General features: G+C 32.3%; 1 protein-coding gene and 1 non-coding gene across 6 annotated transcripts; both read left to right on the plus strand.

Moving 5' to 3' along the window:
• Positions 1–9,761: 9,761 nt before the first annotated feature.
• On the plus strand, positions 9,762–9,872 carry LOC140870005 (small nucleolar RNA R71). Its single transcript, XR_012146991.1, has one exon. It is a non-coding gene; the product is annotated as a small nucleolar RNA R71 (small nucleolar RNA).
• An 11,131-nt stretch (positions 9,873–21,003) lies between these two features.
• Positions 21,004–23,938, plus strand: LOC140865397 (uncharacterized). 5 transcript variants are annotated; one of them, XM_073270030.1, is made up of 4 exons: positions 21,029–21,144; positions 21,950–22,046; positions 22,501–22,535; positions 22,620–23,938. In XM_073270030.1, the coding sequence occupies exons 1-4, from the start codon at positions 21,094–21,096 to the stop codon at positions 23,694–23,696; spliced, it is 1,260 nt and encodes a 419-aa protein (XP_073126131.1). In that variant the 5' UTR covers positions 21,029–21,093; the 3' UTR covers positions 23,697–23,938. The 5 variants fall into 5 exon arrangements, with proteins under 5 accessions (XP_073126132.1, XP_073126131.1, XP_073126135.1 ...); XM_073270033.1 differs by lacking the exon at positions 21,029–21,144 and having other exon boundaries at positions 21,944–22,046; positions 22,135–22,535; XM_073270031.1 differs by lacking the exons at positions 21,950–22,046; positions 22,501–22,535 and having other exon boundaries at positions 21,004–21,144.
• Positions 23,939–24,510: the final 572 nt, after the last annotated feature.

The raw sequence follows: 24,510 nt of genomic DNA on the forward strand, positions 1-24,510 counted from the left end.
TCATTCATTCTTATAGAAACATACTTCAACATAGACGTACTCAAATAAGATGGATCCCCATGTTTCTTCCAGTTTTGAGAGTAATACTCCCCCCCCCCCCCCAGCTAGATCGTTGTATACTGATTTGGCCTGAGTTCAGAGGGTAAGTTATTAGTCAATTTATTTCTAGCAGGTATTCAATAAATATACTTTTAACATTTCATAAATGTTATCGAATCTGTTTTGCAGGATTCTTCCACCGAATAACGGCGTAAGTACGTTCATCAAACAAAAGTTTAAGCAACAAATATTTCTGGGTGGCTACTACAACTTAAATTGTAATTCATCCAAGTGTAGGTTGTCTGCAAGTAATATACTCGTGAGTACGAGATCGATCCATGGAGAGGATGCTGTAAGTTTAATTTTAGCATGATATATTATAGATGGAAATATTATTATGAAACTTCAAATACACAAATTATAAAATTGTCAAGGTTTCAAAGGTTCATTGTTGGTTTATTTAAGTTTGCTTAATAAAAATAAATAAAAAAAACTAAAATAAGAATAAACATAAAAGAACAATGAAATATTTAAACAAGTATATCATATAATATAGTTCCCACTATATTAATATCAGATTAACCGATATTTAATACATGGTACCCATAATATATATATAGATGAATAAATATAAACATAAAAAGAATAATTAAATATTTAAACAAGTATATCATATAATATAGTTCCCACTATATTAATATCAGCCGATATTTAATACATGGTACCCATAATATATATATAAATGCATAAATATAAATTGACATAAAAGTAAATGTTAGATCAAATCACAATATTTTATTTAGAAAAACCGGCAGAGCCACGCTATCGTCTAAATAAAATATATGACTTTATGTTAGATGCGATAAAGTAAATATTATTTGCGGAAAAATAAATGTTATATGCGAGAAAGTAAATGTTAGTTGTGGAAAAGTAAATGTTAGTTGCGATAAAGTAAAAGTTAGATGCGAGAAAGTAAATGTTAGTTCAAATCACAATATATTATTTAGAACAACCGACAGTGTTACGCTATCGTCTAAATAATATATATGACTTTATTATAAATAGATACTTATATTTATAGTATATAATTATTGTAGTATTTATTGTATCATATTTGACAACAAATCAAGGTAACCACATTCAAGGTACCAAGCATTTGATGTAAATAGATAACAACAAATCTTACAAAATTATACCTACAAATAAGGATCAATTAGAAAAAACAAAATAGAAATAAAAAAAGAGAAGAATATACAAAATATAAATAATCTTACTTGACCAACAATGAAACCTTTTCACCTTGACATAAAAAGATTTAGCTTGCCATGAACATGAAACTCAAGAGTAAGGATAAAATAAATTTCATACTTGAACTTGAGAAATATGCACACTCAAACTTTTATTCTCATACACACAATATTTATTTTACAAATGAGGACTTCTCTACACTCTTGCACACTACAAAGTTTATACAACACATCTATTTATAGGCCAAATGAGAGCAAGGGTCCAAAACTCATTAAATATGGAATAGTAAAGTTGGTGGGTGCTTGTCTCCTTGAATGTCAATACATTGACCCAACTTTAATTGGCATGTTTGATGCCTTAGACTTCCGATTTTGCTTCTGCACAAAACATATAACACGTAGCCCTTTGTCTGTAGATGTGTTTTGACAACTCATTCACCCCTTTTGGATAAAATATGAAATACTTATGATATTTTTACTCCAAGCTGGTCATAGTAAAAGTAAATCTGTCTCCATTTTGATGTTTGATTATTTTGATCATCTTAATGAAGTTTTTGGAATTTCTTGTCTTCTACAAAGTTGAAGATTCCTCTTTTGTGATTCTACAGGTTTTCAGATTACTCCATTATGACCTCTGTAGCTTGAGTAATTTTATTTTTATCAAACCTGCGCAAACCATAAAATACAACATTTTAGTAAAATATTTAAATGTAAACACATAACACTAAAATAATACAACTTCATAATTTTAATTAAACTTAAATTTTAAAACACACTTTTTAGCATATAAATAATTACAAATTTTAAGTTTCATCACACCCCCAAACCGGCTAATTACTAGTCCCTTAGTAATAAAATTTCATAAAATCACAAGTTAGATTTTTATTCCTTAATATATATATTCAAATTTGCAAACTTTGAAATTTTAAAACAAACTTGTAAGAAGATCATATGTTATTTATAAATCTTGATATCAACTAATATATTAATATATAATTGGATGGGGTATACATATATATTTCACACAATATCAAAATATTAAATATATATAATTTTTTATATAAATATTTTCTAAAAACTTTGAGAATAATATAATCAAAATGATAATAGAAATCCTTTTCATAACATGTATATCTTCAGAAATTTTAATGTAAAAGTCTCAACTCCATATCCTCTCGGGTTATGATATTTTTTTTTTATATATATATATATATAACTAGTTTTCACTCATGGAGTTGGAATAAAATTATACACTCATTGAAAATTGTTAATATGTAAAGCAGACAATCAAATAACCTAATATTAAAAATAAGATAGGATAATTTACAAAGAATAAACCCATTTTATTTTTATTTTGTTTTTATTTTTATTTTTTTTCTTTTTTCTATTTTTCTCTTTTTTGCTTGGCTGCAAAATTGTTTTTACATAACCAAATACCTCCAATAAACTTTGAAAATGTAACATATTTTTTTTTTCAAAGTTTATTTTTTTGTTTATTTTTTATGAGGTAATCTATTACATTGATAATTATACTAGAGATATTAATACTCTACATCTTTACAATCAAACTTCAAACAATCTTTGCAGCCAATTATCATATGCACAATATATATTTTTTTTAAAAAAATGGGTTTAATCTAGTAATCAACCATTTCTTAATAATCAATAAAAGCTTATAATTTGTTTTCTCAATTCTCACCTCTCACTCACAAAATTTATGTGAGTAAATATTGCACTTTTACAAATTAATTCCCTCAATTATACATGTTATTATTCATTCAATCAATATCACTTTAATTATATACTCATAAAAGTTTTAGAAAATATGTTATTTGAAACACACAATTATATATTATTTATAACTTATATCCCATCAATTAAATATTTTCTATTAAATTGATAAAAAGAAGAATAAATAAAAATCTATACAAAAAAACTTCATTTTCTTAGTAGTTTGCAATTTAAATATATACGGAATATTAAAATCTAATCTATTGTGATAATATGATAAATAAAAACTAATGCGTGTCAGGAGTTTTTGACTCCTTACTCTGCCATTGAAAAAGGAAAAATATATATTATTATAGAAATATTTTTTTTTTAATTTTAATTTTTTATTTATTTTTTTAAAATAAACCCTCCCCCAAACCTGAATATGACATTTTTTTAAAGAAAAATAAAGAGTACATGATGAAAGAGATATCACCTGGAATTTATTGAAGATGAGGAACAAACACAAACCATTGCGTGACATGTTGAATCAATGATCCAGTTTTCTTTTCTTACTGGTTGGTTGAGACCAATTGATCTTTGTTATAGCCGAATCATGTTGATGAACAAAAGCTTGGAGATCATCAATTAATTGGTCTTGATTCGAAGCAGAGATGAGCATTTTTCGTGAATTTTCTGAAATAAAAATTTTGTTCAACGGCTACATCAAGAAAAGTCAACAAACCATCATAATAATTATTGATATTCAACAAGCCAACAGGTTTATTATGGATATTAAGTTGTGCCCAAGAAACAACATGAAAAATTTCTTCTAAAGTACCAAAACCACCAGGTAAGGCAATAAAAGCATCAGAATTTTCTATCATTTTAGTTATTCTCTCGTACATTGATGAAACTTTCAACTTTCCCCAACCGTAACACCTGTAATATTTCCTTCAGCTAAAGCTGTAGGAATAATACCCAAAACCTGACTATCTCCAAGATGAGCTGTTGTTGAAATAGATCCCATTAACCCAATATTGCCTCCTCCGTAAACCAAGTGAATTTTTCTCTCTGCTAACTTTTTTCCAAGATTAATTGCTGCATCAACAAATATTTCATTCTTTCCAGTATTAGAACCACAAAAGACACAAATATTTTTCAATTTTTGTGAAGAAGATCCTGTCATGTTTTTTTTTCTTTTCAAAAATATAGAGATAGTTGAGTGATTTTATAAGGAAAACAAGGAATAAGACAGAAATAGGAATACAGATGTGAACAAAATGATGAAAATAGTAAAAAAACAATAATATATTATAATAACATGCATGCGTATAAACAGTGATGTGATTGTGGCACACAGTGTTCCTTCAATATTTATGAGTCGAGGGTTGGCTTACCATCCAATTTTCTTATAAATTGGCAAATAGGGTCTTTTTTAGTCAGATTCCCAAGACCATTACCATGACGCTGCGCTTGGAATAGTTTCCATAAATGGAGAAGTTGACCTTGAACATCTCCACTAGAATGCGTCTCAAGAGTCAATGAGATATCATCTAATGACTCTTTACTCAGCTCATTCTTAATGAAATCAATTTTATCTTCTCTATTTGTGGAAACATATCCCAAAGATCTGCATTGTCTATTACAAGTCCATCTAGCACAATTATGACAAACATCTAACCTTTTAGCCCTTCTTTTCTTCGCATAGGTACTTTTTCCTAGTCCAGACATATTTCGAACAAGTAAGAATTTTGGAACTTCACCACCTAATCGAACCTTGGCTTCAATTATAAGACGAATATCCTCCGGGATTCCTTTTTGCATAAGCATTCTCAATCTTTCACATCTGCCTTCATAAATCATTCTCAGAACTTTTTTAGAAACAGATGGAAAATATTTACCAAACTTTTTGATAGCTTCATCCATAATATATATTTATATATATATATATATTCAATTATTTTGGGAAATTGAAATAAAACCGACTGAAATTAGTCACGGAGTACCGTTATCCGCCACTTAATCGGGAAGTGAACTCAATTCTGCAAAAATAAAATAAAAATATAAGTAACAATTAAGTTGGATCATATAAAGGCATAAACTCTTCATTAAGAAATTTATTTTCTATAAACGGTTTAAGTCTTTGCCCATTAACTTTAAATACATTATTATTTTTAGGATTTTCAACATCAACAGCACCATGAGGATTGACAAATTTAACAATAAATTGTCCAAACCATCGCGATCTAAGTTTTCGTGGACACAAATGCAAGCGAGAATTATAAAGTAAAACTTTTTGTCCGATTTCAAAAGATTTCCTCATAATATTTTTATCATGAAATGATTTTGTTTTATCTTTATAAATCTTTGCATTTTCATATGCATCATTTCTTAATTCTTCTAGTTCATTTAATTGCAATTTTCTTAATTTAGATGCATCATCTAAATTAGTATTAAACGCTTTAATTGCCCAATAAGCTTTATGTTCAATTTCAACAGGTAGATGACAATGCTTTCCAAAAACTAATCTATATGGTGACATCCCCAATGATGTTTTAAATGCAGTTCTATATGCCCATAATGCATCACTTAATCTTAAAGACCAATCTTTTCGATTTGGATTGACTGTTTTTTTCAAAATTTGTTTTATTTTTTTATTTGCAAGTTCAACCTGACCATTCGTTTGAGGGTGATATGGAGTAGAAACTTTATGTGTAATACCATATTTTCTTAACAACGAAGAAAATGATTTATTTATAAAATGACTTCCCCCATCACTGATTATAGCTCTAGGTATTTTAAATCGACTAAAAATATTTTCTTTCAAAAATTTTATCACAACTTTATGATCATTAGTTCTACATGCAATTGCTTCAATCCATTTTGAAACATAATCGACAGCCACTAAAATATAAGTGAATCGAGAAGATAATGGAAATGGACCCATAAAATCTATTCCCCAACTGTCAAATATTTCAATAATCATGATTGGATTTAAAGGCATCATGTTTCGTTTTGAAATTGAACCCATTTTCTGACAATTTTCACAAGATTTGCAAAATAAATATGTATCTTTGAATAAAAAAGGCCAATAAAATCCACATTGAAAGATTTTTGCAGCTATTTTCTTTGACGAAAAATGACCTCCACATGCCTCAGAATGACAAAATTTAATGACACTACTTACCTCATTGTCGGGTATGCATTGTCGAAAAATTTGATCAGGACAATACTTAAACAAATAAGGATCATCCCAATAAAATTTTTTGACCTCTTTCAAGAATTTATTTTTATCTTGTGAACTTCAATGAGAAGGCATTTTATTTGTCACAAGAAATTTTACAATATTAGCAAACCAAGGCATAGTAGTAGCATAAAATAGTTGATCATCCGGAAATTTTTTATTTATTGGTATTTCATTTTGAGATGATTCAGAAATTATTCTTGATAAATGATCGGCTACTACATTTTTTTTCCTTTTTTATCTTTTATTATAAGATCAAATTTTTGTAACAACAAAATCCATCTTATTAATCTCGGCTTAGCATCTTGTTTATTTGATAAATATTTTATGGCAGAATGATCAGTATAAACAATAGTAGTAGAACCAATTAAATATGATCGAAATTTATCTAATGCAAACACTACTGAAAGTAATTCTTTTTCAGTTGTTGAATAATTGATTGAGCACTATTTAAGGTTCTACTTGCATAATAGATCACATAAGGTTTACCTTCTTTTCTTTGTCCTAACACGGCTCCTACAACATAATCACTTGCATCACACATTAATTCAAATGGTAAAGACCAATCAGGAGGTTGTAAAATAGGTGATGTAGTTAAAAGATTAATTATATTTTTAAAAGCAGTTTCACATTCTTGAGTCCATTCAAATTGTGCATGTTTTGTTAAAAGATTTGAAATTGGTTTCGATATTATGCTAAAAAAATTTATAAATCTTTTATAAAATCCCGCATGACCCAAAAATGATCGAATTTCTTTGATCGTGTTTGATGATGGTAAATTAGCAATAACATCAACCTTATCTTTATCAACTTTAATTCCTTTTTCAGATATGACATGCCCTAACACAATTCCGGATTTAACCATGTAGTGACATTTTTCCCAATTTAAAACAAGATTTTTTTCGTCACATCTTTTTAAAACTTCTTCCAAATTTTTAAGACAGTTTTCAAATGAGTTTCCAAAAATAGTTATATCATCCATAAAAACTTCCACAAATTCTTCAATCATGTCACTAAAAATACTTAGCATGCATCTTTGAAAAGTAGTCGGGGCATTACATAAACCAAATGGCATTCTTTTAAAAGCAAAAGTTCCGAGCGGACAAGTGAAAATAGTTTTTTCTTGATCTTCTAATGATATTGGTATTTGATAATACCCCGAATACCCATCAAGAAAACAATAATAAGGATTACATGCCACTTTCTCTAAAATTTGATCTAAAAATGGTAACGGAAAGTGATCTTTTCTAGTTGCATTATTTAATTTTATATAATCAATGCACATACGCCAACTAGATGGAATCCTAGCTTGTAATAATTCTCCCTTTTCATTTTTTATAACAGTGATGCCTGATTTTTTTGGTACTACTTGTGTTGCACTTACCCATTTACTATCCGAGATTGGGTAAATAATTCCGGCATCTAATAGTTTTAAAACTTCATTTTTAACAACTTCTTTCATGTGTGGATTTAATCTTCTTTGTGGTTGTTGATATGTTTTAGCATTTTCTTCCAAGTGAATTCTATGTGTGCAGATTAAAGGATTTATACCTTTTATATCTTGCAAAGTCCATCCAATTGCATTTTTGTGTTTTTTAAGTAGTGTTATTAAATCTTCTTCTTGTTTTGGTAAGAGGGTAGAAGATATTACAATAGGATATGTTTGATTTTCACCAAGAAAAGCATATTTTAGTTCTATTGGTAAGGGTTTTAATTCAAGTTTTGGATGATCATTTTCTTTTACTTCTTCAAGTTCATTAATTTCTTCAAATAACTTTGATTTAAAAATATTTTTTGAATCAAAACTTTCCACTAAACAAACTTCAGATTGTTGATTTAAGTTTTTTTGGTGTATATTTTCTTCCACGATTGTTTCTATTGCATTATCATCTTCATCTTCATTAATGCTTGGTTGTTTACAAAAATTGAACACATTAAGTTCTAAAGTCATATTTCCAAAAGACAATTTCATTATTCCATTTCGACAATTAATTAAAGCATTTGAAGTTGCTAGAAATGGACGTCCCAATATTACTGGAATTTCGTTATGTACTTCTATTGGTTGTGTATCCAAGACAATAAAATCCACGGGATATATGAATTTATCAACTTGAACTAATACATCTTCTACAATACCTCTAGGTATTTTGATTGACCTATCGGCTAGTAAAAGAGTAACAGATGTAGGTTTTAAATCTCCCAACTTAAGCTTTTCATAAACTGAATAAGGAATTAAATTCACACTTGCTCCCAAATCTAACAAAGCTTTTTTAATTTTATTTTTTCCAATAATACATGAAATTGTTGGACAACCGGGATCTTTATATTTCAAGGTAGAATTATTTTGAATAATAGAACTTACTTGCTCCGTTAAGAATGCTTTCTTCTTTACATGCAATTGTCTTTTCACAGTACATAAATCTTTTAAAAACTTTGCATAAGAAGGCACTTGTTTAATAGCATCTAATAATGGAATATTTATTTTTACTTGTTTAAAAACTTCATAAATATCAGAATCATTTTTTTGTTTTTTATTATTTACTAATGCATGAGGAAAAGGAACATGTTTATTTATTTTATCATCAATTTTCTTATTTTTAGGACTCAAAGCATCATCTTTCTCAAAAGTATCAGGATTTGAATCCTTACTCTTTGAGTTTAATTGATCTTTGTTTTCATCACTATATGGATCATTAACTATTTTACCACTTCTAAGAGTAATAACAGATTTAACTTGATCAAATTTATCTTGATTTTTAGGATTAGGTTGTGGTTGAGATGAAAATTTTCCTTTTTCATGAATATTAAGTGCAGATGCAAATTTTGCAAGAGTTTCTTTCAAATCATTCATAGATTGAATGTTTTGAATATTGATAGACTCTTGCTTTTAAATGTATGCATGAATTTCATCTTCAAAATGTTTTCTTGGATGTGGGATATAAGGAGCATAACCTTGATGATTTTGGTTATTTTGAAAAGGTTGTTGTGAAGGTTGTGCATTATTATCGTTCCTCCAACTAAAATTGGGATGATTTCTCCAACCAGGATTATATGTTTGTGAAAAAGGATCTAATGTTGGTTTTTTAAAATTGTTAACATAATTGGCTTGTTCATGGAGACATTCTTTAAATGAAGGCAAAGTAGGACAATTTTTTGTAAGATGATCATGTGTGTCACATATATGACAAACAATTTCTTGAACACTTTTTAATTGATCACTCTTTTTTATTTCTAATGACTCGATTTTTCTTGCTAAAGATGCAAGTTTAGCTTGAACATCTACATCATCTTTAAGATGATAAATACCACCCCCATTTGTTGAATTATTGGTTTTACTTGGTGGTTCAATTGAGCCTATATTATCCCAATTTTGAGCATTTTCTGCTAATGACTCCAAATATTCCATAGCTTCATTTGGGTTTTTATCTTCAAAAGTTCCATTACACATGAATTCTATCATTTGCCTATCTTTAGGTATTAAACCTTCATAAAAGTGAGAAACTATTCTCCATATTTCAAAACCATGATGTGGGCATGTATTAAGTAACTCTTTATATCTATCCCAACATTGATAAAATGTTTCCCCTTGTTTTTGAGAAAAAATTGCAATTTGTCTTTTAAAAGAGTTTGTTCTATGGGAAGGGAAAAACTTTTTTAGAAATTGTTGTTGCATTTCTTCCCATGATCTTATTGAACTTGATCTCAAATTTTGCAACCATGTTTTAGCTTTATCTTTTAAAGAAAAAGGGAAAAGCTTTAATCGAACAATATCCATGCTACAATTTTGATCATTATAAGTGTTGCAAACCTCCTCAAATTCTCTTAAATGCAAATATGGATTTTCAGAATCTAGGCCATGAAAATTTGGTAAAAGTTGAATGATTTGAGGTTTAAAATTGAAATTAGACGCATCAGGAGGAAAGACTAAACAAGATGGTGTACTAGTTCTTATTGGATTCATATGGTGCCTAAGTGTTCTTGGTTGTTCATGTTCTTGATTATTATTATTATTATCATCTTGATTATTAGAATTATCCTCCATGTTTAAAATATTTTTAGATACTCGAACAAGTCTACCACTTTGTTTACGACTCCAAACAATCATACAATTAAAAACAACATACTATTTACATAAATAACATAAAATTAAACTTAATTTATACCTCCCCGGCAACGGCGCCAAAAACTTGCTACAACTTAAATTGTAATTCACCCAAGTGTAGGTTGTTTGCAAGTAATATACTCGTGAGTACGAGATCGATCCACAGAGAGGATGCTGTAAGTTTAATTTTAGCATGATATATTATAGATGGAAATATTATTATGAAACTTCAAATACACAAATTATAAAATTGTCAAAGTTTCAAAGGTTCATTGTTGGTTTATTTAAGATTGCTTAATAAAAATAAATAAAAAAAACTAAAATAAGAATAAACATAAAAAGAACAATTAAATATTTAAACAAGTATATCATATAATATAGTTCCCACTATATTAATATCAGCCGATATTTAATACATGGTACCCATAATATATATATAAATGCATAAATATAAATTGACATAAAAGTAAATGTTAGATCAAATCACAATATTTTATTTAGAACAACCGGCAGAGCCACGCTATCGTCTAAATAAAATATATGACTTTATGTTAGATGCGATAAAGTAAATGTTAGTTGCAGAAAAATAAATGTTATATGCGAGAAAGTAAATGTTAGTTGCGGAAAAGTAAATGTTAGTTGCGATAAAGTAAAAGTTAGATGCGAGAAAGTAAATGTTAGTTCAAATCACAATATATTATTTAGAACAACCGACAGTGTCACGCTATCGTCTAAATAATATATATGACTTTATTATAAATAGATACTTATATTTATAGTATATAATTATTGTAGTATTTATTGTATCATATTTGATAACAAATCAAGGTAACCACATTCAAGGTACCAAGCATTTGATGTAAATAGATAACAACAAATCTTCCAAAATTATACCTACAAATAAGGATCAATTAGAAAAAACAAAATAGAAATAGAAAAATAGAAGAATATACAAAATATAAACAATCTTACTTGACCAACAATGAAACCTTTTCACCTTGACATAAAAAGATTTAGCTTGCCATGAACATAAAACTCAAGAGTAAGGATAAAATAAATTTCATACTTGCACTTGAGAAATATGCACACTCAAACTTTTATTCTCACACACACAATATTTATTTTACAAATGAGGACTTCTCTACACTCTTGCACACTACAAAGTTTATACAACACATCTATTTATAGGCCAAATGAGAGCAAGGGTCCAAAACTCATTAAATATGGAATAGTAAAGTTGGTGGGTGCTTGTCTCCTTGAATGTCAATACATTGACCCAACTTTAATTGGCATGTTTGATGCCTTAGACTTCCGATTTTGCTTCTTCACAAAACATATAACACGTAGCCCTTTGTCTGTAGATGTGTTTTGACAACTCATTCACCCCTTTTGGATAAAATATGAAATACTTATGATATTTTTACTCTAAGCTGGTCATAGTAAAAGTAAATCTGTCTCCATTTTGATGTTTGATTATTTTGATCATCTTAATAAAGTTTTTGGAATTTCTTGTCTTCTACAAAGTTGAAGATGCCTCTTTTGTGATTCTACAGGTTTTGAGATTACTCCATTATGACCTCTGTAGCTTGAGTAATTGTATTTTTACCAAACCTGCGCAAACCGTAAAATACAACATTTTAGTAAAACATTTAAATATAAACACATAACACTAAAATAATACAACTTCATAATTTTAATAAACTTAAATTTTAAAACACACTTTTTAACATATAAATAATTACAAATTTTAAGTTTCATCAGTGGCTACTCTTGGAGAAACGTGATGCAGCTTCAGCGTGACTTCTACTAGGATCAATTTGTGGTACGCTATTTTCGTAATTCTCAGATTTGATAACAGTATTTTATACTGATTCTTATTTCTCAAACATGCATGTTATTTAAATTAATTTTATATTGGTATGAAATAACAGGCCCAGTACAGGTGGAAGCCGCATCACGAAGATAAAATTAGAGAGATTTGGAAAACCCTAAGTGGTGACACATGTATCGCCCCACATTGCATCGCTGGAGGAAGTTTGGCAACATGCCACGTACGATAGATCCTACGATCTGGGCTACCTATCTTTCACATTGAGAGGAGGAAAAGTGAAAGAAGATGGCGGTGGCGTACGTGAATAACAGGCGTAGCGAGCCTGCTGGTCCAGGAACTAGTCTCTCCAAGCACATTGCCGGCTCGAGCGGTGCACGCTGCGAGTCTGGTAAGAAATATTTTTAGTGCATAATATCATAAATTATTATGTAAAAAAATATTATTTTAATATTCATTTTTTGTTAATTGTAATTATCTCTATATGTACGTGCAATGCAGCGTCGGGAGCTGAACAGAGATCCGAACAGTTACGAGCTTCATCTGAAGACACACAGGCGACCGAACGGGACCTTTGCCGATGGCAAGTCCCAGCAGATTAGTGTACGTCAAAATTCAATTATGTTTTATTTTTTAAGAAATTCTACATTTTGAGTAATATTTATACATATATATCTATCATTTGGGAAAATAGGAGGAGGTCGAGCGTCACATCGACGACCAGTTCCCACTGAGGCATACTGGAGATGCCCAGCACTGTCTGACACCTAAGGATGTGAATGCGATTTATTTCGACGTTGTCGGTGGTGTAAGTCATCGACGGGTATATGGTATTGGGTCTACCGCACATACCATATAACCCGAATGAGATGACACTGTAGGAAAATTGGCGTTCAGATCAATCACGATTGATACCCGGTGCAGCGGAAGTTTAAAAATTTTATTATAGAACAATTCCATAGTGTGGGTATCAACCGTTTAACGATTAAATTAAAGTGTGTGTAAAATTAAATAACAATTATTAAATTTTACCTTCAATCTCGAAGCGAGATTATTGGACTCCAACAGATTTCTCTGCTCTTGTTGTCTCTCCCAGGAACTGATGAACTCCTTCAATCAGGTCCACGAATGGAGGTTTAATCCCTCTGATAGATTGCACTAGAAAATCTATCAGAAGTTTTCTGCGAAGAGAATAAACGAATTTGATTCGCTATTCCAGACTGCAATTCAAAATCACAGACCGGAATTTCTCAGATAGAGAGAGGGAGGGTGTTCGGCCGAAATATTTGAGAGAGAGGCTAGGGTTTCGAAATTTTTCTCTCAAAATTATGACCTGTTGTATCTAATTTCTGTACTGCAATAACTTATTTATAATGCAGGCCACTAACAGCTTAGGGCCCATTAGTCATAAGTTGAGGCCCGACAAGCAAAGCCCGCACGTTTAGAAATTAATATAAAATTCATCGTGACTCCGATTGATAAACCGATTTTACCAATGTGCACAGAAACCATTTCTGCACATTTTAAAGTCAAGATAAATTTTCCTGAATCCGAATTCAGTGGTTTCCAAAAATGTCCATCCCTATGTCATTTTAGGAAATCCTACTCCCTTACTCTTATTTAAGAAGTCCAACTTCTTTATTCATTAAATTTAACTCTTTAAATTTAACTATCTCAACGGGGATTAAAACTCCATTACACTGTGTGACCCTCAATGGTTCAGGGATACAGCTAGCCGTGGGCTCACAACTCCTTGTGACTCGGAACAACACTTTCCGACTTGCCCAACGAATCATGGTAAAGCGCCTAGCAACATCGCCCCATGATTCCCTAGGTATCACTGATAGTGCCTACAAGAACCAGTAGATTTTGGTTAGCGTACAGTACGGTCCCTTCATCCATATATCCCGATCGAATCAACAACCATTGGTATATCGAGAGTCGCTCAAGATTCGATAACTATGCAATACATCTTGAAGATCAAATTAGTGACATCGCATGTGCTACTAAGAAACCATTTCTTAAATCACATCAAGTACTCTGGCCAGAGATTTGTCACACTAATATCTCCTCAGATCGCATAGGATATCCACACTCGCAAGTATGTGGTGAATCCTTGACAACAATACATCGACTCCTATATGTGTTGTAACTGTACCCAATCCCAACACCTGATGACCCCAATAGAGTCGGTAAACGAGTCAAAGCATAGTACTAGCATATAGAGTCTCCATGATGTTTCAAGTAATAAGGACTAATGGTGTACAACCAAAACCGCGGACTTAATCCACTCGATAAGTGATAACCACTTGGAAAGTCCGGATAGGGTAGTTCGATTATTCATCCTATGAATATCCATTTGCATGCTTCGAACATCTCCATGTTCCCTACCAATGAAACGTGGTACTCCGCATCGCAAATGCTAGTCTCAAACTCGAGCGATCCTTATCCTTATTATCGGACGGCTCAATCGACTAGGAACAGTTTAGAATATACAGTGACTATAAGATGTATTTCATGATAGACATCCCCATGTTCTACCACATCTTACATACACTATAGTATATTCAAGGTCTTTATCAAAACAACAATAGTATATCACAATATAACAATATGAAGAAAGATAAAGTCATTGCCATTAATAAAAGTGTAAATTATATTAAACAAAAGATTGTTTATACAAAGAGTCATCAAAGCCCTTAGCCACAAGTTGGCTCACTGGGCACCCACTCTTACCCTTCGTACTTGGCCCCTTCTTAGCAGAAGATGAGGAGCCCACCAAGAAAGCTGGTTTATCCTTCTTTAGTGTGGATTCATATGTCACAAGCATATTGACCATCTCTTCAAGGGTGGCCTCTATCTTGTTCATATTAAAATTTACCACAAATCCGTCAAACGAAGAAGGAAGAGACAGAAGCAGTAAATCCACGTTGAGTTCATGCTCCAACACCAAATCAAGAGTTGCTAACTTCTGTATGAGCCAAATCACTCGTACCCCATGATCACGGACCGAAGTCCCTTCACGCATGCGACACGTCATTAGCTCCTTAACAGTAGCGAACCTTTCAGCCCTCGATTGAGCCCCAAAAAGTTCCTTGAGTTGAGCGTGAATGTCAGCAGCATTCACGGTGTCCTCAAATCGCCTCTGGAGTTCATCAGACATCGAGGCTTGCATATAGCATTTGGTCTTGATGTCATGGTCCCACCATGCATCAAGTTTGGCCAATTCCTCCGGACTTACGTCAGCTGGTGCTTCCTTCGGAGGTGATTTCTCTAACACGTAGAGCATCTTCTCCGAAGTCAAGACAATCTTCAACTTCCGGAACCATTCCGTATAGTTTGCGCCAGTCAACTTGTTTTGTTCGAGGATCGAGAATAATGGATTACGCGAATTCATTGTATGAAATACTGAAAAGAAAAACAGACATATATCAATGATTGTTTAAGCAATTTACTAAGACATAAAATAGGCGAATTTAATTTTATGAATCTCACTCCCACTATTTTAACGATTTCACTACCCTCTAGTGAAAACGGGAAACTTTTTCCTTAGTGAGAACATGGAGTCCAATTGACAAACTTATGGTCCCGAATAATATCAGCCAACCATAATTCTCAAAAGGTAGAGCCCAATTGCTTCCAAAGCAACCCCCATGTATTTACCTCATGTCCAATAAGGGCCCAATAATATGACGCCGTTTATAGTGACATGTCAAGATGACCCATCAATATTAAGTTGTGATGGACGGTCGCCATGTGGATCCCCCAATAATATGAGCCGATCCCATGGGAGTTCCACCCAACTTACAACATGTGTCGATCCAATGTACAGCTTTCCGACGGACGGGCCCCCCCAATAATATGAGCCGAACCGTATCCGCGGGTAGCATCACATACATTGACCGTTGATGGAAGGTAGGAACATTTAAACAAATTTAAATTTCCTTTATTTATCTTGATATCAATTTAAAATCATATTTAAAATGAGGGATTTTTAATTATGAAAATTTGTCTCATCATTTTTCAATTTATTGTATGCTTGCCGGATTCATACAATTATTTCTAAAACATGCATACAATCATAATATCATATATTATATATAGGATGATCGATTCCATTTCTAATTGACTCGTGGTTGCCAATCACGAGTCTTAGTCCAATCCTAGGTAATATGCAGTATGCAATGCAATCCTATTACATTAGCTTCCAATTTACATTTCTTCGTCTTTATTGTCTGCTGGGCCCACCATCTTCAAATCTTGATCTCCCACTAAATCTAATGTATTTACAATAAATAGCAATGACAAGTAGGGGATACATTTTAGGGGAGGGAACGGGCCATAAACCAAGCCCACTTTTATTACATATGACATTCATATTGGGCCATAAATCAGGCCCATTAATAAAACCAACAACAATAAAACAAATGTAAATTCCTAACATACACCTACAAAATTGGTCATGGCAATCGATCATCCTTATCCAATAACATTTAATTCAAAATTAATTTATTGGATATCATGCATATGGCAATTTAAATTTAAACAGGATAAAATCATATTTTATATATAAAATCATATTTTACATATAAAATCATATTTTAACTTTTATTAAATAAAATCATATTTTATCTACAGAATCTAATTTTATAGATAAAATCATATTTTACTTAATATATACATAAAATCAAATCTTATCATCAATTGTACCAAAAATAATTGATTTCAAAATTCAATTTAAGGATAAAATATTAAAATTTTCCAAAAATTCAAATTTATCCAAAAATCAATTTTAAAATTTTTGGACTCGAACAATTCGATCCGATGCCTCGTGAACCAATCAAAAACAATTTTTGACCGGACCAAAAATAAAATTTTAACACATTAAAATTAATTTAAATAAAAAAATAATAATTTTTCCCGCGGGCCGCCCGGGACACTCCCGGGCCGGGCAGCCCGGCTGCCCCTAGGGCAGCGACGATCGCTGCCCTGGGCAGCGCCGTGCGCCGCCCTGTGCAGCGCCGTGCGCTGCCCGGGGCAGCGACCATCGCTGCCCCTCCCGGGCAGCGATCCAATCGCTGCCCGGGTTTTTGCCCGAAAAAAAATATTTTTATTTTAAAATATTTATTTTGTTTCAAAAACCGAGGCCTAAAAATTTTTGTACAATCGATTAATTTAATCGCTTGATCTGAGCAACCTGGCTTTGATACCACTGTAGGAAAACTGGCGTTCAGATCAATCACGATTGATACCCGGTGCAGCGGAAGTTTAAAAATTTTATTATGGAACAATTCCATAGTGTGGGTATCAACCGTTTAACGATTAAATTATAAGTGTGTGTAAAATTAAATAACAATTATTAAATTTTACCTTCAATCTCGAAGCGAGATTATTGGACTCCAACAGATTTCTCTGCTCTTGTTGTCTCTCCCAGGAACTGATGAATTCCTTCAATCAGGTCCACGAATGGAGGTTTAATCCCTCTGATAGATTGCACTAGAAAATCTATCAGAAGTTTTCTGCGAAGAGAATAAACGAATTTGATTCGCTATTCCAGACTGCAATTCAAAATCACAGACCGGAATTTCTCAGATAGAGAGAGGGAGGGTGTTCGGCCGAAATATTTGAGAGAGAGGCTAGGGTTTCGAAATTTTTCTCTCAAAATTATGACCTGTTGTATCTAATTTCTGTACTGCAATAACTTATTTATAATGCAGGCCACTAACAGCTTAGGGCCCATTAGTCATAAGTTGAGGCCCGACAAGCAAAGCCCGCACGTTCAGAAATTAATATAAAATTCATCGTGACTCCGATTGATAAACCGATTTTACCAATGTGCACAGAAACCATTTCTGCACATTTTAAAGTCAAGATAAATTTTCCTGAATCCGAATTCAGTGGTTTCCAAAAATGTCCATCCCTATGTCATTTTAGGAAATCCTACTCCCTTACTCTTATTTAAGAAGTCCAACTTCTTTATTCATTAAATTTAACTCTTTAAATTTAACTATCTCAACGGGGATTAAAACTCCATTACACTGTGTGACCCTCAATGGTTCAGGGATACAGCTAGCCGTGGGCTCACAACTCCTTGTGACTCGGAACAACACTTTCCGACTTGTCCAACGAATCATGGTAAAGCGCCTAGCAATATCGCCCCATGATTCCCTAGGTATCACTGATAGTTCCTACAAGAACCAGTAGATTTTGGTTAGCGTACAGTACGGTCCCTTCATCCATATATCCCGATCGAATCAACAACCATTGATATATCGAGAGTCGCTCAAGATTCGATAACTATGCAATACATCTTGAAGATCAAATTAGTGACATCGCATGTGCTACTAAGAAACCATTTCTTAAATCACATCAAGTACTCTGGCCAGAGATTTGTCACACTAATATCTCCTCAGATCGCATAGGATATCCACACTCGCAAGTATGTGGTGAATCCTTGACAACAATACATCGACTCCTATATGTGTTGTAACTGTACCCAATCCCGACACCTGATGACCCCAATAGAGTCGGTAAACGAGTCAAAGCACAGTACTAGCATATAGAGTCTCCATGATATTTCAAGTAATAAGGACTAATGGTGTACAACCAAAACCGCGGACTTAATCCACTCGATAAGTGATAACCACTTGGAAAGTCCGGATAGGGTAGTTCGATTATTCATCCTATGAATATCCATTTGCATGCTTCGAACATCTCCATGTTCCCTACCAATGAAACGTGGTACTCCGCATCGCAAATGCTAGTCTCAAACTCGAGCGATCCTTATCCTTATTATCGGACGGCTCAATCGACTAGGAACAGTTTAGAATATACAGTGACTATAAGATGTATTTCATGATAGACATCCTCATGTTCTACCACATCTTACATACACTATAGTATATTCAAGGTCTTTATCAAAACAACAATAGTATATCACAATATAACAATATGAAGAAAGATAAAGTCATTGTCATTAATAAAAGTGTAAATTATATTAAACAAAAGATTGTTTATACAAAGAGTCATCAAAGCCCTTAGCCACAAGTTGGCTCACTGGGCACCCACTCTTTCAGACACCTCGTCCTCACGGGTCTATCCAGATGAAGTTGACGATGGCGGCACAGAATGAGGCGATACAGGTCGCCAGAGCTAAGGCGGAGGCTGCGAGACAGGAGACCCAGGCAGCCAGAATGGAGACACAGCAGCTTCGAGCATAGCACGAGCAGACTCAGTTACGACTAAGTAAGTTGGAACAGTTGATGGCTAGGTTCTTATCTGTGGTCAACAAGAAGAAGAAACAATCTGCTGAAGACACACGTGCTTCTGCTCAGTCGTCATGTCCATCTTACTCATTGCGTATTCAGGAGTCCACTCAGCATGACGGCGATGGCGGTGACAAAGATGACGGGGGCGACGACGACGAGACATAGCGGGCGTCGGATTGGTCACAACTCATGTTTCGATAGACTACAGTTTGTATCGAAATTCGGATAATTTATGTACATTTTGGTTTAATATTTGAATTAGTTAAATTTATTTGACAAATATTTTATTTTATTAATAAGAATATTTTACTAATATTAATAATTTAGTATTGATTGATAAAATATATAAATTAACGATTTTTATATAATAAAATAAATTAGTTGCAATGATTTATATTAAACCGTGGCAAAATGTGCAACGGTTGAAACGATCGTAGCAAAATTTTTCCACGGTTGGAGTAAAACCGTCGCAAATTTTGCGACGGTTAAAGTTTAACCGTGAAAAATTATTGCCACGGTTGCCGCTTTAGCGTCGCAATAAGTTGCTATGTTTTTTTAACCTCGCAAATTTTGTCATGGTTGACATAAATTGTTCAAAAGAATGCGACGATGAGTTTTGCAATGATAGAAAACAACCGTCGCACAAAATTTGCAACGGTTTGTGCAACGCTTGAACCGTCGCAAATCCCGAAAATTTTTTATAGTGAACCAAAATAAATAAATAAAAACTGTGACTCAAACAACCTTCATTAAAGAAGAAAAGTGGAACGCTCAAAATTCAAGAATTATTCATCGAGTACATGTAGTAGCAAAAAACTGAAGTAGATAATAATTAACAACCAAAAACATAGATCACGTATAAGTTATAACGTCTAAAAAATTGCATGCTACATTATTCTTCATATCAACTAATAACTCTGGGTGGTACGGTTTGGATTCCATTAACTTAATGCAATGGTTATTGAATTTCAAATGGATGGATATTTTTTATTTATGATTATATATTTTACCTTTTTAAAGAGAAAAAGTGTTTTTTTTCCATCATATCTAAAAAAATTTCATATTTAACATGTTTCCGAACTTTAAACAGATAAATACCAAAAACAATTAGATGGTGAAGTAGTGCCGATAATATGTACAAACCTCAACAGCATATCAATTTATAAAAATACTTTTTTAGTTGTGTATATCATAAATTTATTGAGTTATAAACTATAATACATAAAGAAACAGCAATATTTATTCGAGTATACAATTTATCTATGGAGATATATTTGTGCCGATTAATAATTTTAAATTTATATTTAATAAAGAAAGTATGACACTTTATTTATGATCATATATTTTTAAATAATTTATTTTAAGAAATTATAATAAAATAAATAATTTTAAAAATAATAATGTGTATCGAACTGCATTTAATAATAATAATTAGATTTTTTTAGATTTCAAGAAAGAATATTAATTAGATTTAAAAGTAATAATATTGAGTTTTTAATTGAACATACTTTTTTATTTTAAAAACAAATAATAATCCACGGAAATGGAAAAGTTTTGAGATCTGCGACTCTCTGCTTGAATATTGACATATTTATTTCGATTAATTTATCCAACGATTCTCAGAGGAGTTGTGTAAGCACCGCAATTTCGCCATGCCCCTAAAATCAGGTATCGCAGATGATGGCTCTGAAAAAAAGTCGAAGGTAGTTATAATCGCCGATTAGTTTTCTTCTTTCGATTGCCAAAGTTTCCATCTTTTTGTGCCAATTTTTTCTGATGAGAAAGAATATACAATTTTACATTTTTTTTCCGGATTGTGTTGAAAATCGATGCGTTCACAGATTTGCGGATTGGCAAACCCGAAAACATATAATTCTAGGTGTTTTAATGTGACGTCAAGTTTCAATCTTTTTGTGCTAATTTTCTATGGTGAAAGACTATACAAGTTTAGTGATTATTTATTTGGTACCCTTTTTACGATTTTGTTGAAAATTGGTGTGTTTGCAGATTGGCAAACCCAATTACATATAATTCGAGGTGTAATAGGTGTTTTAATGGGTTGTCAAGTTTCAATATTTTTGTGATATACACTCTTTGCAATTTAGTGATTATTTATTTGACAGCGATTGTGTTGAACATTGGTTTGTTTGAAGATTTGCAGATTGGCAAACCCGAATACATATAATTCGAGGTTTAATAGGTGTTTTAATGGGATGCCAAGTTTCAATCTTTTTGTGCTAATTTTCTATGGTGAAAAGATTATACTCTTTTCAGTTTAGTGATTATTTATTTGGCACCCTTGTTGCGAATGTGTTGAACATTGGTGTGTTTGCAGATTGGCAAACCCGATTACATATATTCGAGGTTTAATAGGTGTTTTAATGGGTTGCCAAGTTTCAATCTTTTTGTGCCAATTTTCTACAGTGAAAAGATTACACGCTCTTTTCAATTTAGTGATTATTTATTGGCACGCTTTTTTTGACTGTGATAACATTGGTGTGTTCGCAGATTTGCAGATTGGCAAACCCGAATACATATAATTCGAAGTTTAATAGGTGTTTTAATGGGATGTCAAGTTTCAATCTTTTTATGCCAATTTTCTACGGTGAAAAGATTATTCACTCTTTTCAATTTAGTGATTATTTATTTGGCACCCTTTTTGCGATTGTGTTGAACATTTGGTGTGTTTGCAGATTTCTGATTGGCAAACCCGGATACATATAATTCGAGGTTTAATAGGTGTTTTAATGGGATGCCAAGTTTCAATCTTTTTGTGCTAATTCTCTATGGTGAAAAGATTATACTCTCTTTTCAGTTTAGTGATTATTTATTTGACACCTTTTTTGCGATTGTGTTGAACATTGGTGTGTTAGCAGATTGGCAAACCCAAATACATATAATACGAGGTGATAATAGGTATTTGAATTTACAAATAATAATAATAAAGAAAATTGTGATGTGGCTTATTTGAGTTTAAAGTTTTTTAAACTTCATGGCATAATGTGTAGTAATCAGATTTATGATATCTACTGAATGATTTCACCATCACGTTTTTATAGTTGAATTTGTGGTGGATATATTTCAACTAATAAGGGTATGATTCCACTTAATGATTTTGCCATTGCGTTCATTTGTTGGATTTGCTACTCGACTAATAAGTGCATGATGCTTCTCCCAGACCACACGGATGGATAATCTCAACGGTGTGCGCATCTATCCTTACAAGAGCAGATCACTTCCTCAAGAGATCGTATTTGAGATTCTTTTACGCCTTCCAGCTCAAGTCATACATGATGTTATGAGGCGTGTTTACGACGAGTGGAAGTTCGTGATCAGTACGAAAGCTTTTATTTACAATCACCTTTGGAATTCAACTCCTGGAATCATTATCATGCATAAACACATGCGCTTTAATGGGATTTATGTTGAAATGCGACGAGGTCGTCTTGAGATATGCAAGTTTGACTTAATGGATTTTTACTTACGTGGGAGCAGTGTTAATGGTCTAGTGTTGGCCGCCCCTAAGCGGAAGGAAGGAGACAAAAATGCTCTTTTTATTATCAATCCCTTGACAAAACAACAGGAAGCTGTCCTATGGGACATCAATTTCGAATCTGCGATAACTTTAGCATTAGATGAGGCTTCAATGAAGTATAAAGCAGTGCGCTCACTTTGTCCCAAACCACCACATTGTGTATCTGTGCTTACAATTGGAGTTGATAATGATTGGAGGTACCTTGACATGAAACACGTATCAGAGCGAGGTCAACAAGCATTACTGGATTATCCATTTGCGACTCGTGGCTATGTGCATTGGATGGGCAACTACTCTGTTTTGACATTGAATGTAGAGACTGAAACCATTTATGAATTTCCAAGCATCAAGGAATTTAAGGAATTTTCTCCATATGCTTATCTAGCAATGGGCCGTAATCTATCATGTTGTTATTTGCCCGAACAGCCAGAGTCATCAGGTGAATATCTGATGGAAGTTATCGAAATGAATCCAGAAACCGGAGAGTGGACGAAGTTGCTTAGCTTCGATTTGAAACCTCTGAGTGAGAGATTCAAAAGCTCGAAATCATTCGAACCCTTTGGTGTGTTAGGTGGTGGGGAGGTGTTTCTCTTCGGTTATAAGAAACTTTGCGTGGCTTATAATGTTCAGACAAGAGAAATTCAGTTGTTTGAGTTAGAAAAGAGAGCGGGAAATTATTATTCCGTAGCTCATGTGAACAGCATGATTTGGTACAGATGAGGATGGATTTAAATGCTAGGGCCATAAAGTCTGTTTATCATGTCTACCAATTCTCCATCCCAAGTTTAAGTTTTTTCATTATCATGTTTATTAATTAATTTGTTGCTATTGTTGAAATTTAATTTTTAGTGAAAACTCTCGGTTCATAATCTTTCTTTAGCCGATGCTTTCTTGTTTCTTTATTTAAGTCACTGCTAGCAAAATGTAAGTTCCCCACAGATTTGGAGTTTAAATGAAAAATTAAAAAGGCTTATTTCATTGAAAATATTTTATATATTATGGTTTATACGTAAATCTATATTAAAAAGGCTTATTTCAAGGAATTTCATATTCAAACTCGAGGGAAAAAAAAAATTATATCAATAATACATAAATATCGACCGACAATTAATTAAAATTTGTACTAAAATATACTTACGAATAAAATATACCACAAAAAATTAAAATATACAGGAAAAATTTTAAAATTGAAACATTTAAAGGTATTTACACTTTACAAATGGAGATAAGTTGAGAACATTAGAAGTGCCGTGGCAAGCAAAGTGGCCTCATCGCAACATGTACATCCACTTCGTTCATCGTGCTAGAACCGCCGACTTATATTAATCTTCTCCAATTTTTTTTAAAAAAAAACCTTCTATTTCTGTAAAAAGTGTAAAATCAAGGCTTTTTTGTATTGATATTTTAGCATATATGTAGTTTTTTTTTTTTTTTTTTTTTATCACAAGAGCATAAACGAGTTGGTAAGTACTGAAGTTATGTGAAAATAAATTCTTAACGTTGCATACTCGTGTGGGGTATATTTCTGTTAAAA

The sequence above is a fragment of the Henckelia pumila genome, chromosome 4 (assembly GCF_033568475.1).
Source record: "Henckelia pumila isolate YLH828 chromosome 4, ASM3356847v2, whole genome shotgun sequence".
Classification (NCBI taxonomy): Eukaryota; Viridiplantae; Streptophyta; class Magnoliopsida; order Lamiales; family Gesneriaceae; genus Henckelia; species Henckelia pumila.

What these genes read in the sequence shown, in the direction of transcription:
- LOC140865397 (XM_073270030.1), top strand. Translation starts at nt 21,094, where the DNA reads ATGCCCCTAAAATCAGGTATCGCAGATGATGGCTCTGAAAAAAAGTCG. An exon ending in GCTCTGAAAAAAAGTCGAAG is followed by an intron (nt 21,145 to 21,949) that starts GTAGTTATAATC and finishes GTGTGTTCGCAG; the next exon opens with ATTTGCAGATTGGCAAACCC. An exon ending in ATATATTTCAACTAATAAGG is followed by an intron (nt 22,536 to 22,619) that starts GTATGATTCCAC and finishes TGCTTCTCCCAG; the next exon opens with ACCACACGGATGGATAATCT.